Source organism: Python bivittatus, unplaced genomic scaffold (genome assembly GCF_059951505.1).
Source record: "Python bivittatus isolate LINGU-HERP-01145 unplaced genomic scaffold, Pbiv_v1 ctg000330_np1212, whole genome shotgun sequence".
NCBI lineage: Eukaryota > Metazoa > Chordata > Lepidosauria > Squamata > Pythonidae > Python > Python bivittatus.
The window spans coordinates 36,870,064-36,884,798 of NW_028277058.1; the positions used below are offsets into that span (position 1 = coordinate 36,870,064).

Sequence of the window (14,735 nt, forward strand, 5' to 3'; positions counted from 1 at the left end):
ACTAGATGGGCAGCCTGGCAGGCCCCTGGTATATAGGGCTAAGTCTGTACCAGTGCATGTTGTCTTGTAGCAGACAAGATGCTACATTTTTGTGGCTGGAGGCTGTCTCCCCCCCCCCTTCTTTTTAGCTAACATTTTTGGTAGGAATGGGCCATAGGGAACAAGAGGATAGGTGATTGTACAAGGGGGCAGGCTGAATTTTTCCCCCCTCATCTTGATTTTTGAGGGTTTCTGGCTTCCTCTTCTGATGCAAAATGTGCTAAGCCTATCCAAAGACTTGACCTGTCAATTGACACATCATTTCTTTGGCTTCCAGACAGAAATTGCCAGCAAATTATGGCCTTGTCCAATAGTTTGCAACTCTATTTTAACAGTATAATCTCAGGGGCTGCAAAAAAAAATAAATAAATAAGGAGGTTTGTGGGATATATGGCCCCCAGGCTGCAGGTTGCATATCCCTCTTTTAAAAGTCTTCCTGAGTTCTCTTGCGCCGGGCCTTGAAAATCTTAAGTGCACTTCAACTGTTTACATTTGTAGTGCAATTAACAGTCAATAACAAAAGAGATATGAAAGTATAGTAAAACTGAGCGTGGGAGCAAGTGGGTGCCGGATGTAGGATTTTTCCTTCCTTAAAAATTCTCTAGACTTACATCAGCTCTTGCTTTTAGACAAGTCCTATATAGCCACAAGAAAGTGGGTGGGTATGAAGCTTCCCAGAGTCATTTCACTGTTGTGCAAGGGCATGCAGTTAAAGATCTGGGCTTGCTGGTGTTGTACATAACAAAGTATATTTCCTCCTGAAGCAGTTACCATTTTGTTCTTTGCTTGATGGATTTTGTAGTCTGAATCTAGAAAGCAGGGTTCTCCATAACATTTGGCTAATCATACTTACGTAGTCAGCCCTATGCTTGTACCTTCAGATGCTTGCTCACATGCTGCTTTGTCATTTGTATGTCGGATAGGGTTGCAGGAATTCCAGTCCCTGGCAGGATGTTATCCCTTTGCTGAAAATGTCACCTGCCTGCTAGGAAATCCCTACTTTCATTCAGCATGCCAGGGAAAGCTGTCTGGGGTTCTTTGTTGGTTGAAGTGAAGTCTTTCTGTTGCCATTTGTAATTTTAATAGCACATAGTTCTCAGAGGAATATGTCTGCGGTGGAACTGTTCTATGTCACAATGCATAGAAGAGGAAAATAAGAAATGTTTGTGTCTGAATTTTTTTATTTTGTTAATTTATTGAACAAGACTTATTTGCTACTCCAATCATGCCTTAGTGGCTGACAGTTTTTGCATTTTTTGAGTGAAATTTCACTCCTTGCCAATTTGATGGCATTCTTTTGTGAGTACCAGGTAATTTTATATATGTGTGGAAAACATGGAACGTATTTGAGGGTATATACTGTGTGTCTCTTACCTAGATTTCTGTAATCAAGACTATAAGTGCCACTCTGCTCTATTCTTATGAACCATGTTCATTCATTATTTTCAGTAGCTCTGCTGCAGGCAAGTTTTACATACTTGGGACATCTAAAGGAGGGATTCTGAGTACCTTTAATTAGGATGAAGGGCAATGAAAGCTGGCTGGGTGACTTTGGGCCAGTCACTCTCTCTCAGCCCAGCCTACCTCACAGGGTTGTTGTTGTGGGGAAAATAGGAGGAGGAAAGAGTATTAGATATGTTCACCGCTTTGAGTTATTTATAAAAATAATAAAGGTGGGATAAAAAAAATCTTTAAAAAATAATGTTTGGAGAGTAGTGGCAATTTGCTTTCGTGTATACTTATTAAACAATCCTTTTGGACTCCAATCTTATAAATGAATAAGAGCAGAGAGACTCTCAATCAAAGTGTGGGAGAAATGCTAAAAGTAGGCTAGCTGCAGAAATGCAGACAATTCTTATGTCTGTCTGGGTGCCTGTGTCGAATGTTCCTCATGGCCATATTAATGTGCACCCTCCCATCCTTGAGTCAGCAGAAAACTATTTTGTCATAATTTGCACGACTCCGACAGTCGGATTACTGCCTCAATAATAAGGCTGGCTTTTGGAGCTGCCCTTACAGTTTTAATGTGGAACAAGGTAAGGGCAGCAACTGATAGATTCCTCTGACCGTGTTTCCTCTCCCATGCAACATCAGTTTCCAGCAAGAAAAAAAGAAACCCAGCTTCCAGTCACTGCCCTGAAAATGTGTTTGGACAGACTTGGGATTAGGTGCCTGAGAAGAAGCTTTAGCCATCTTTCAAGCTGCCCAAACTAACAGGTCATTGGTGGTGTGCTGGTGATTAGTCACTTGGATGATTTTTGAACATAGGAAGATTGGAAGACTGCTATACCCATGTCCATGGTGAAGTAGGGAAAGAGGGATGGGTGAAGTTCCCCTGTTTTATCCTGTGCCCACCTCTGCTCTATTAACCTGTCAGTGGCTATTCGGACACCTTGGAGGGGTTGCATTGATCTCTTTCCTGCTTCACCCCAGCCATTCTGCTGTACCTCTGACCTGTAACTTGGCTCAGAAATCGGTAGAACTTTCCTCAATTCCACCCCAGCCCCTATGCACCCCAAACTGGTAAGTGCTTAAGAGAACGGCAGTGCTGGCAGTGAAGGGCCACAGCTGGCTGCACCTGGAAGTAGCCCCTGGGGTATGCAGAATGGAGTCCCCCACCAAAGTAACAGTAAAAAGTATGGCTGTACAAACCATTTGTTGGCAGAAGCAGCAGAAAACCTGTAATGCATTTAATTGCTGACAGAACCACCACTACATCTGGCAGAACCTGGTCTTTCCTGCTTTAAATGGGTTGGATTGCCAAATCTTTTTAAAGACAGAGCTAATGTTATTTCAAAAGTTGAATAACTGTGTTCAAAAATAAGTCTAGCACTTTTCTAGAGAAGTGATAACTTGGTACATATATGGAGCCCTTGTAATGCCATTCAGGAGCTAGGTAGGCAGATGCCCAAGTAAAATGGCCATGGAGGGCAGTGCCAGTGATTGGGCAAGAAGGAGTGGGCCTGCAGCATCCTAAAGCAGACAGCAGGTTGAATATGATGAGCCCTTGAGAATGACTTTCTTTCCAGGCACCATCTGTATATATCCAGCTGTTAGGGAAGTCCCTCCGTTGTGCTTTTATTTGGAATGTGCCATTGCTTGAAGGATATAGGGTAGAACTGTCTTTGATCATTTCAGAAGGGGAGTAAGGGTTAGAAAGGCTGAATTTCCATAACTTAGCTTACCCATGGTTTTCTCGGTTCACATGATACAGTGAATGATAATCTAATCACACAAGCTAGATTCATACAGAATACTAAGGTAAAAGGTCATTGGCTAGTTTGTGGTTCAGTATATTGGGTGAACACAATCAAAATAAAGCCCATAGAAGAATTCAGTTTAAGTATTCTTATGTAAAAACACAGCATTTCAAATGGTGTTTGTTTTCACGTACATGAAAGACAAACTTCACCAACATGTGAGAGTGGAAATACTGTAGGTTTCAGAGATGACCATTCCTTGGTTATGGCAACAGAAGAGTTAAAGGCATATTTCGAGCCATGGAAGCCAGGGCCCTTGGGGTTAAGACAGTTTAAGTTTCTCTTGTTAGGTTCTGCTGGGACTCGTTGATGTTACTCCATGCTGAGGAATGTCATGGTATTTTCCCACTACCACCCCAAGCACAATTTTCTGTGTTTCAGAACACAGAAAATCTTCAGTGTGTCTCTGTATATACATGCTTATGTGTATATGTATATTACTGATTTGTTTTTCCCTTTCTCCAGGTGTGTAATACCCACAGCACCCTGGTCTAGCACAAATCCATAACTGTTAATTATTGTAAGGAACACTAATCCACACATGTTTGGTGGGAACCTGGTAGGTGAACTAGCAGACTACATGTATGAAACCTGGGTAATATTTCTTGCTTGATTCTGTCCTCTCCTTGCAGCCCCCGCCTCTCTTCAGTCTGTCTTTTTTATTTTCCTTTGAAGAATGGAAATGTGTTGGCTTAATTAGAATCCACCCCTTTTCAAAATATTGCAAAGTGTTGGAATAGCACAAGAGAATGAGTGGATGTCAAAGTGGATTTCAAGGTTGGGCTTGGACTTAAGACATTATGGATGAGCTGCTTTGTGGGAAAAAAGAAATCATTATTATAAGGCAGTCTTTAACACCCTGGTACCATCAAGGTGTGTGGAAGTTCAACTCCTTTAATTTGCAGCCTCCTTTAATTTGCAACCAGAAACAAAAACATCTTTTTTTCCCTTCACTTCGATAATGAGATAATAAAATAATTTTATTTCATGGGGCAGAAAAGGGGATGGATGGAAGAACTTACAAATTGAAAGTTCTTCCCTTGTATGTTATCTTCCATGCCCTGATTTTGCATCCTGGATATTCAGAATCAGCATCCAAATAAAACAGTTTAAAAATACACTTGTGTCCCATGGGTTTTTAGAACCTTCCCCAACAGAGTAGTTTTTGGGTGTGTTAGGACTGTAAGTTCAAGAATTCACAACCAGTCCTAAACACATCCAAAGGACATCCTCTGGGGAAGCAGCTTTAAAAATCTCTCCAGCCTGTTTGAGTTTCACAGCGTTTCCTTGGGGTCATGTAAGAGTGAAATATATTTCCATCTCAGAATAAATAGGATGAACAGCTGAACATTTAGTGATCTAGAGGAATCTTGTAGCACTATTGCTTATGCTTTTGATTAGCTTTTCATGGGAATACCGGGTGCATTGTAATGTTCCCACCTTCACATAAATCCAATGAAAAGGCAATTCGTAGCCTTTCCCATATTATTGCCTTTACTTCATATCTGCAGAATGCTTTTTCTCTCCTATTTGCACAGCAGATACTCTGGATTGTCCAGGATGTCTAACTTACAAAGGGTGGTGGAAAATGTAAATATGGGGTTGGTCCTACCATGAGAAAAAAGGAAGTAGTTACTTTAGGCAGCTGATTTGGAGTTGTCATGAAACAATAGCAGATTATTGTTGTTATATTTTTTACCAGTGGGAGGAGAAGAAAGATGTGGTTGTAGGTGGTTTTTTTTAGTTTTTTTTAATCCTGCCTTTATTATTTTTTTTATTGCTTCAGTTCCAAAAATTTAGACTGGCTTAGTGTTCAGCTTGACGTTTAGATAGAGATTGCACTTGCAGCCTGTCTCTAGGCTGAAACTCTTGATGAAGTTATAGTGTCTTAGAGTTGATGCTTTTTAAATAAACCAAGAAGCAAGCTTTCATATAGCTATGCAAATGTCTGGCTATGGAAAAAATACCCTACAGCAGGGTTCCTCAACCTCAGCAACTTTAAGATGGGTGGACTTCAACTCCCAGAATTCCCCAGCCAGACTCCCTTTAAGAAGTCAACCCATCTTGAAGTTGCTGAGGTCGAGGAACCCTGCCCTACAGTATAACTAAAATCGCAATAGCTGTGGTAGGAGAGAACTTGGTTAAATTTCACAGAATTATGTTGTATTCCTAGAATTGTGACATCAAAAAGAATGTTGATATTATCGTTATAATCAAATTGTACAGACTATTTGCAACTCAGGAGAGAAGGCAAGCCTAGTTTAGTTTTCAACAGATCTACCTTGTTCTCCATTTTTGCCATTTATATCTTGTGGGACTTAATTGTTGTGCAGCCTTTGTATCATTATGATTTTGCATACAATACATGGATATTCAGATGAAGAGAGAAGTGTTTTCTCTGCAGGAAAAATGTAGATCCACTACTGCTTTACACAGAAGCTGCTCATGAATATGAGTCTGTCTCTGCTGTCATTAGAGGATATCAAGTTTGGATTTGTAATTTGAAGTTGGACTTAGCTAGCCAGGCCAGGTAGAGTTAGCAGGAGATCAGCCTATTACATTGGCTGGTTCTACCATACCAGAGCATTTTGCTTCAGGTGGCACCCTTATCAAGGGAGGCAGTGCAGCACTCTTACTCTGCTAGCTCCTCCACCAGCTGTAGCAGCCAAAAGGTAGAGAAAATAAAGTGGCATGTATGTGGAAAAGAGGGGTTGAGACATACAGCATAATTCTGTGCAAATTATTCAAAAGTAAATAATCCAGTTCATTTGGAATTTGGGGGTGGGGGAGGTATCTGTATAGCACCTACCTGACTTTAGTTAACAAATCACATTATAATGTGATGTATAAACCAGGCCTTTATGTGATCCATATACCTTTGGTAGGCTTCACCCATGCTGGAAGAGAGGAAGACTCTTGTCAATGAATTTAACCCTTTCATTCCCTTGCAATTCCAGTGAAATACCTCCATATCATCCTGCTATTTAGCATAGCAAAAGTGTAATAGCTATGAAGAAGTGGATGATATTTATCCTGATCTTTATGGGGGGGGGAGGGATGACGTTGATGAGCCAAGTGTGTGTGAATGGGTGGGGGAAGTCAGTTTGTGGCATACACACATTACGCTAAAATATGTATGCTTTAAAGATGAGCTGATGAATAAACTACAATGGTTGGGTTTACATATTGTGCTAAGTGATAAGGTGGGATTTCCAGACTAGGTTTCATTGACTGGGTTTGTACAACACACTAAGCAAAAGGAAATGAGTCATATTTTGGCTTACTTCATTTGTGAATCCAGAATATATGTAAGTGGAAAAAGCAAAGAAGGACCTGGCTCAATCCTGCTCTTAAGAATGAAAAAAGTTGCTGACCTGTTTAAAGAGTTGGCACCAAAATTGATTTGCACCTGTACTGCATGCCTTTGTTTGAAGAATCTCTGCCTGCTGAAGTGGAAGGAATCCTTGATCCAAGCTCTAAACTCAAGCAATTTACTGCAGAGTCTCTGGTTGGAGATGCATACTCCGTATCTGGTTTCAGGTATTGACTTCCATAATAATCAAGCCCATCGGCCGTTGCTGGTATGCACATATGCTCTTGGATGTGTGTGGTTGCTAGCTTATGGGCATGCCAGTACATCCTCTGCACAGGAAAACCATAAGCTTCAGAAAGAAAGGCAAAGTAATAGATAAAAGAAGTTACAGAAACCACTGGGTTAGGCATTCTTAGCCCTGCAGTGATGCAAGGCCAGCCCCAAGGCACTCGATAACTGGCCAGGCAAGAGCCTTCTTTGAACTCCTTAGCAGTTAAAAGGAGATTATTAACCTACTCTAGATATATAACCTTACCTTCACAGCAGCTGAGCAGAAAATATCTCTTGTTACTCTGATTGGCTCACAGAACTCCTTCTCCTTCCCATTCCACCTTTCTTCCAATGGTAGTTTGCAGACCAAATATTTCCTTATTAGGTTTGAGTATCTCCCTATCTGGAGCTTATGTGTATCATTTCCTGCACACAGCCCTTTTTCTGAAGTGGACTATGTCCACTCCCAGAAGCAGTTTAAAGTGGCCCAATTTCCTGTTCAATAAGCACAGAGAACCTTAAAAATGTATGCAAGTTAATCTCCATAGTTGAACACGGTCTAATTTGAAGCATGTTTACTAAAAGGAAGAATATCTTTGTTCAGTGGTACTTGGACTTAAGCATGAGTGCAGAGGACTTCAACCCTCAGACCTGCTCCAAAAAGAAAATAAAGACGCATTGCACCCCAGGGCTGCACACCCTTCTCTGAGACAGAGGATAAAGAACTTTACAAGCTGGGTGTGTTGTCATGCTTTGGTCCAACTGATAACATCTCTGACAAGAAAAAGTTGGCACCTAAGCCTGCCTCTCTGAAAAGGGAGTGGAGCTCATTCCTATAATCTATTCTTCAGAAGGTTGCCTTTTAATGATCTGCTTGTTTGCAGTGGAGCATGGTCTATACATGCTTGTCAAGTCCCCTTTATCTGATTATTGAAGTGCGTATTGTCCCCTGACCTCTAACATTGTGCACTCAACATTTGCCCAGCTCTTGTGTCTTGAGTTTAAATTAATGTTCTGTCTTCTCTATTAAGTATCAGGATCATCCAGAGTCTTCTATGTGGTCACACTATTTACTTGCAGCATTTTTTTCACTGACAGGAGCATCAGTTTCAGAACTATTCCATTTATCTCAAGTGGCAAAAGCCAATTTTTACAGTGACATTCACCAGTAGCATAATCCCAAGCCTTAAATGACAACATCTCTTTTATTTTCGAACCAGTATGTTTCAGATCTCTGCAAACAGCCTTTTTTCCAATTCGTTTCTATTGGTTCTTAAGTGAGATGCCCTAGAGGTCCCCACTCATATTCATTCACTGGCCTAATTATCATTCCCTCATCCCAGGGAACTTTATAATAGGGATAAATAATATCACTGAAGGGGGGGGGGGTAATTTATGGACATCAATATATTTACGGCCACCTCCGTTGACTCCTGCCAAGCACCCTAGTCCACTTCTATCACTCACCATATCTCCTTTACCCAACATAACCAAAATGTTCTTGTCTGTCCTATCCTCCCTGCCTTCCTATGGACCAACTTCTTCCACTCCCAGCCATTCCTCCCCCAGGGACAAGTCCTTCCAAGAGCTCAATATCATGCTTCACCATCCGGCTGGTCTGTCTGGTGGCATTCTCCAAGCTGCTTCTGCCTGGTGTTTAGCAGCTCCTTGGTCCCTAACAGCCCAGCCTCCCCGTCACATAGCAGCCCACTGGCAGTTGCCATCGTATGCCTTGAAAAAAAGTGTGCCTACCTGCCTGAAAACTTTTTAAAATACAAAATAAAGCAAAATTAAGCTGAATTAGAGGACAGGATTTAATGAAGAGAAGACACTCAATAGCTTGTTTCCTAGTAAATTGGTGTTTTATGATTGCACAGTCAGTTTGTAAATAAGCAAGTCATCCATGGCAGCCATTTTGTGAATGCTTGCATTAGGACAGTGCAGGGCTTTGGATCTGGAAGTAAGATGGTATTTTAGATGCGGGGGGGCTTATATAGTCCTGTTGGCCACTCATTAAAACAGCTGGGTCTTTTCCTGGGAGCATATGACTACTCTCTCTATTTGTAGCATAATCCTGGAAAAAGACACATTTAGTTTAAGGAGTTGTCAACAGGTGCAATGTGTGCACCCGTGTGTACTCTGAAACAGTTTTTCTCCTTCAGATCCAAAGCATTGCATAGCCTTAATACATACCACATGCTCTTAAAATTCCAGATGTGTCCATTAGTCTACTAAGCTCCCAGTCAAACATGGGATTTACTGGGGGGGCTTTGGGCCAGTCACACTGTTTCCAGCTTACTTTATTTACTTTAGGGGGTTGTTGTGGGTATAAAATAGAGATACCTGTCTATGCTGTGGTGAGCACCCAGAGGAAAATGTGGGATAAAAATTCAATAAATATAAAAATTCAATAAATAAATATGGATCTAGGAATGTCCAAAAAAGCATTCACGGGAAAAATCACAATACTTTGAGGAACCATAACATTTTACTTAGCTGATTTTGATAGAAGATTGCTTCCTCTTTCCTAGGTAGCAGAAAACATCTTTAAATACCCTGCAAGCACTCTTGTTTATTAATCTAATCCAGGATAAAATGTGGGGCTGAAAAGTATGATGGCTGATTTTACATTCGGAGGGAGGGAGGGAGGGAGGGAGGGAGGAAGGAAGGAAGGAAGGAAGGAAGGAAGGAAGGAAGGAAGGAAGGAAGGAAGGAAGGAAGGAAGGAAGGAAGGAAGGAAGGAAGGAAGGAGATATATACTCATCCACTCACACCCCTCCGGAAAGAATTTACACAGAAATGTAATTGATTTTAACCATAGTAAATAAGATTAGAATGCAGCTGCTCAGTCCACAGTCCAGATGCTAACTACAAATGGACCACTTCAGTGCACTTATTTCCCCCTATTAATATAGTTCTTCAGCTTTAAATCATATGGCCTGAACAAAATAGAAAATAGGACTTTGGCCGGGATACATTCAAGCATAGTGAACCAGTGAAGTATGTTGGTTAAAGTGTTGGGTTAGGACTGGGGAGACCCAGGTTCAAGTCTACCCACAGCCACTGTATATTTTTCAACCAATCTCTCTAAGTTCAACCTCCCTCATGAGGTTGTTTAATGAATAAAATGAAGAGATCCCATGTAAGCTGCCTTAAGCTACTGCAGAAAAAGGGAAGATATACACCTGTAATAAATTACCCTTAGTTTGATTGATCAATTAGTTATATTTTGTCTTTCATCCAGTGAGCTCAAGATAGTATTCATCAGTGGTAGATAAACCTCTGGTTCTCCAGATATTACAGAACTATAACTCTGAAGGCCCTTTCACCCAAGGATTCTCCACCAGTTTGAAAGTAACTCTGGATTACTCAGATCCCACAATAATGACACATTTGAAAATTGAGCCAATTTATTTCTGGCTCAGCTATGTTGCATTTGAAACCACAGTAAATCTAATCCTTTGAAATCCTGCGGCTTTGTGAAGCTCCTAGTATTTATTTGTAATGCTGACTGTAGTTCAGTAACATCTGGAGGATCACTCCACCCATGTCATATATGCTTCTATCCCCCCATTTCATCCTATTTTATCCTCCTCCTCCTAATAATAATAATAAGTTGGTGTGTTAGTAACTGGCTCAAGATTACTCAGGAAACTTCATATCCAAATAAAGATTTGAACTAGAAATGTCTAGTCCTATTCTATATTTAAAATAAGTCCCTGTTTCTGAATAATCTTCTGACAGTCTTGCTATAAAGACCAAAAGGCACCTAATATTGTTGAAGAGAGGGGAATGCCTCCTGAATAATTCGGCACCCTTCAACACACTTTTGTTTCATCTCCAAATCAAGGTCAAAATAATGCAATCCGTATATCTCAGGCACACAGAAGTACATCCAGAAATGAATATTCTACACGTATATGCTCAAAAGTCAGTATTGTTGGAAGACTGTGAATAACTTACACATGTAAAACAAGAACTGCTGATCCCAGTTTTTTATTTTGGACCGATAGCTTAAGTTGGGTAGGATATCTGGAGTTGGGGTAGATTTATGGAGGATCGAGCCTTATGGAAACACTTTACACTTTACACTTTACACTTCCACACCTAATGTTGTACTTCTGCTGGTAATCTAGCCAAATGATGAGAAAACAGGGTGCATACAGTTGATAGTCAAATAAATATAATGCAATGTCCTTTTTGCATGGAGCCCATTTTGTCCTACAAAGTACTTCAGTTTAATCCACATGCTACATCCTGAGTTGTAGCAGCAAAATCCCTAGTATTCACATCCCAGTACAGCACTTAGAACATTGTTTTTTCAGTAAAGGAAAACAATAGGGAGTACAGTGATCATAAATAAACATTGATGGAGAATTTTTTTTTCTTATTGTTTTCCGCAGTTAGTCTTTAACTAAGGCTAATACACTATTATACAGTCAGGGTTGGGCCTCTAATTGTGAGGATTGTATCATGAAAATAGATCTCCCTCCTCAATATATTATTAAAGCAAAGGTTAAAATTAATGCAATGTATCCTTAAAAGAAAAAAAAATGGTGACTTATTCATTAGGAAAGATGGCATAGTTTAGTAGTGGAGCACGTGCTTTGCATGCAGAAGTCCCAGGCTCAGTTCCTGGAAATATTCTTGTCTAAAAATTTAGATAGTTACTGTTGGTTATTAATGATCTGATATAGCAGAAGAGATGTTCCTATGGAGACTGAGTTTCATGCTATTGACTATGATTGCAAAATAACAGAAGGCTCTCCAGTGCAAACTCTAATGCAGAGATGGTCAACTCTTCCAGAGGACATATTTTTATTTCCAAAATTATGTTTAGCTTCTGAGGACTACAAGGAGCATTGTTAGTGATGTGAAGGTAGCACTAAAGTGCACAGAACTAACATTTTAACAGAAAAGCAGGTACATTAAGTCTCTTGGAGATGTAACAGACCTATGTTACAGCTTACAAGCTGTTTTTTTAAAGACCAAAAAATGGCACCAATGAAAATCACCATTTGTCATTGTATTTTGCCAGTGTGACTATGGGGCTCTGGAGTCTGAAAAAATGGAAGTGTGGTTAGCATATAGATCACAAGTTGATTTCCCCTGCCCACTCACATCCTGCCAGAGCTGACTAGTACTTGACCAGAAGCACTATCTTCTTACAAGTAGCTTCCATAGATTTCAGTTTTGAGTTGAGCAGAACTTCTTTGTGAATCAGCCCAAGATGTTTGAACATATAAGTCTTTGAAGTAGGCATCTGAACTGCTTCCATTTGATCCTAGCCTATCTTCTCTCACAGCTATATTTCTTTTTCAAATCACCACCAGAAAAAGATGATGACGATGATGATTTTTGAAAGAAGACTAGGTTCCTTTTAAAAAAATACAGACTTTGATAGCACATATTAGGGATTTCTGCTCCCCTCATTATCAAGGTGAGGATTAATTTGGTGCATCTACAACTCCATCTGGAATGTTTTGGGCTGTATAACACATTAGGATGTTAACAACTGAAGGAAAAAATAAGCAACTGTCAATTTTCAGAACATTTCATTAACTATAAAAGTATTCAATTGTCCTATGATGTGAAATTGTGATGCTATTCAGTGCTGTTCTTTGCATTACAGTTTAATCTCATTTTTCCTAAGGGCAACTCAATTAGGATTATCGTGTTCTCTTGTGCCACTCTGACAAGGCTGGGCTTGTTTCAAAAATAATTCAGAAGCAGCATTTTGGCCCCACATGAGCATAGCACCTCTCTGCTGCTTATTAAAGGAGCCTGGTCTTGTTTCAGAATCAACTCATTAAAGCAACTATCTTTAATCTGATTCTTAAAGCAGCTGCATCTTTTCTCAGGCTCACAAAGAAACCTAAAAGAAGACATGTACTATAAATTCTGAATCATAGGTGCTGTGCTTGTGCTTGCTCAAGAGTTGTGAAGCATGCAGAGCCATACTATCTGCAGTGCTGAGAATGAAACAAAGCTTGCATGGTGAAAACTTTGAAATGGCACAAAGATGCATTAGTAGAATGTTGTTAAAGCTAATATCCTAGAAGCGGTTGGGGGTTTATGCATTTGACAAGTCGGACAAATGCAGAATAGGTTTCGTAACTGGTAAAAGTAATAAATAAAGAAGAACATGGGATCCTTAACCCTTTCTCCGTTTGCCATATTCTCACTTCAAATAATCCATTCAGCAATTACCACAGAAATGTGCATTGATGTAGAAGAATCACTTGGGAAGAGCAGAAGTATGAACTATTTTTTAGAGTGAAGAAATTTTCAGGGAGAAAAATTAATGCTCCAGCGGTTTATGCTGTTTTCTCAGTTGCCTTGTCTTAACATTGCTTTCCTTCTAAACAAATTACACTGGGCTTCTTGTATGTAATTTGCTCCGTTTGTAATTTTAGAGTATCCAGCTTTGTTGACACTACAGTCCAGTGTTTGATAAAATGTACATGATAGCATTTTAGATAGATAGAAATCAGCAACATAGTTGAATATAATGGGCACTGCTTTGTTTGGGCTTTTGCTGCCAAATGAAAAAAAAAACTGTTTTAATAGTACATGGTCTCAGTATAATGGCTCAACAGTTTAACACCAGGACCAAGTCACACTGGGGATTGAGAACCATCTGTTGGCTTTAATATCAGAGAGAGAGAGAGATTAATGCTGCAGTACTAAGTATATTTACAGGGGAGTAAACTGCAATAAATGCAGGTGGACCTATAGAAACGTGCAGAAGATTACCCTATAATAACCATTTCCAGGTAGAAGGTATTTGGAACAATCTCAAGGTCAGCTTATTAATTGATGGAATATTCAGAATCCTTGGATGTGTGCCTGTTAAAGGTCATAAAAAGTTATACTTTTTTTTTTCCCCTAAAGAGAAAATGTGAGACATTCTCTCATGGACGGTGAATACTCTGATGTTTCTGATGTCTGCACTTTAAAATACACTTGTGCACATTTCTCCTCACTATTTTCTTTTTCTGCTAGACCAACCTTCCCTAATCAGACATTTTCCAGGTGTGATGGGACTGAAGTTCTCTGCTTTTGGAATCCCATAGCTGTAATCCTAACATATCTGGAGGGTGTCAGGTTGGGAAAGAGTGTATAAGAACTTACCCCATGATAAATGTATAAAATTGATACAAAACTGGCACAGGAGAGCTATTTAACAAATCTTTTTCTTTTTGATTTGGCAGGGAGACCCCATCCCTGAAGAAATATATGAACTGCTGCATGACAGCTCGGTGCGCTCCATCAGAGACCTCCAGCAGGTCCTGCGGATAGAATCCGTAGGTAAATTTCCACACCGAATGTTCCTCTTCCATAAATCCCAACAGATGTAACAATAAAGCTAGTACAAATGCATTTGTACCCCACCTAAGAGATGCCGCTGTGAATTATGTGTTTTCTAGATTCAGTTTACACAAAATAAAGCCACAGGATATATCTGGGTTGACAAACTCTCCTCCCAAGATGGTATGTGGCAATTCACCCAGAGAATAATCCTATAGCTTATTTTGACCCTTCATGTCCTAAGGGTTTGAGCTATATAGTGTCAGAAATACCCAGGGGATCTTTCAAACATGGCAGGACATGGATCACTGGAAAACAAATGGTGGAAAACCTGATAATGTGAGTTAATAAATGAGAGAGAGATTCTGTATGAGTTCAGGCTGTAGAGTGTTTTCTTATCTTGTCAACCCACCATTTCATGGGATGAGGAACAAAATACCCACTGCAAAAAATGAATAAACACATCCATAACCCTTAGGAAGCCAACTTTTCTTCACAATTACAAATAACGGTCAGAGTCCTGGTGCTAAAATTGCTGGCTC

At 40.0% G+C, this 14,735-nt stretch overlaps 1 protein-coding gene across 1 annotated transcript in view; it reads left to right on the forward strand.

Moving 5' to 3' along the window:
* Window positions 1-14,735, forward strand: part of PDGFB (platelet derived growth factor subunit B) — a 37,580-nt gene that overhangs the window by 5,375 nt on the left and 17,470 nt on the right. Inside the window, exon 2 of the mRNA XM_007429634.3 lies at window positions 14,097-14,193. Coding sequence (XP_007429696.2) covers window positions 14,097-14,193 — 97 coding nt within the window. The remainder of the gene's footprint in view (window positions 1-14,096; window positions 14,194-14,735) is intronic.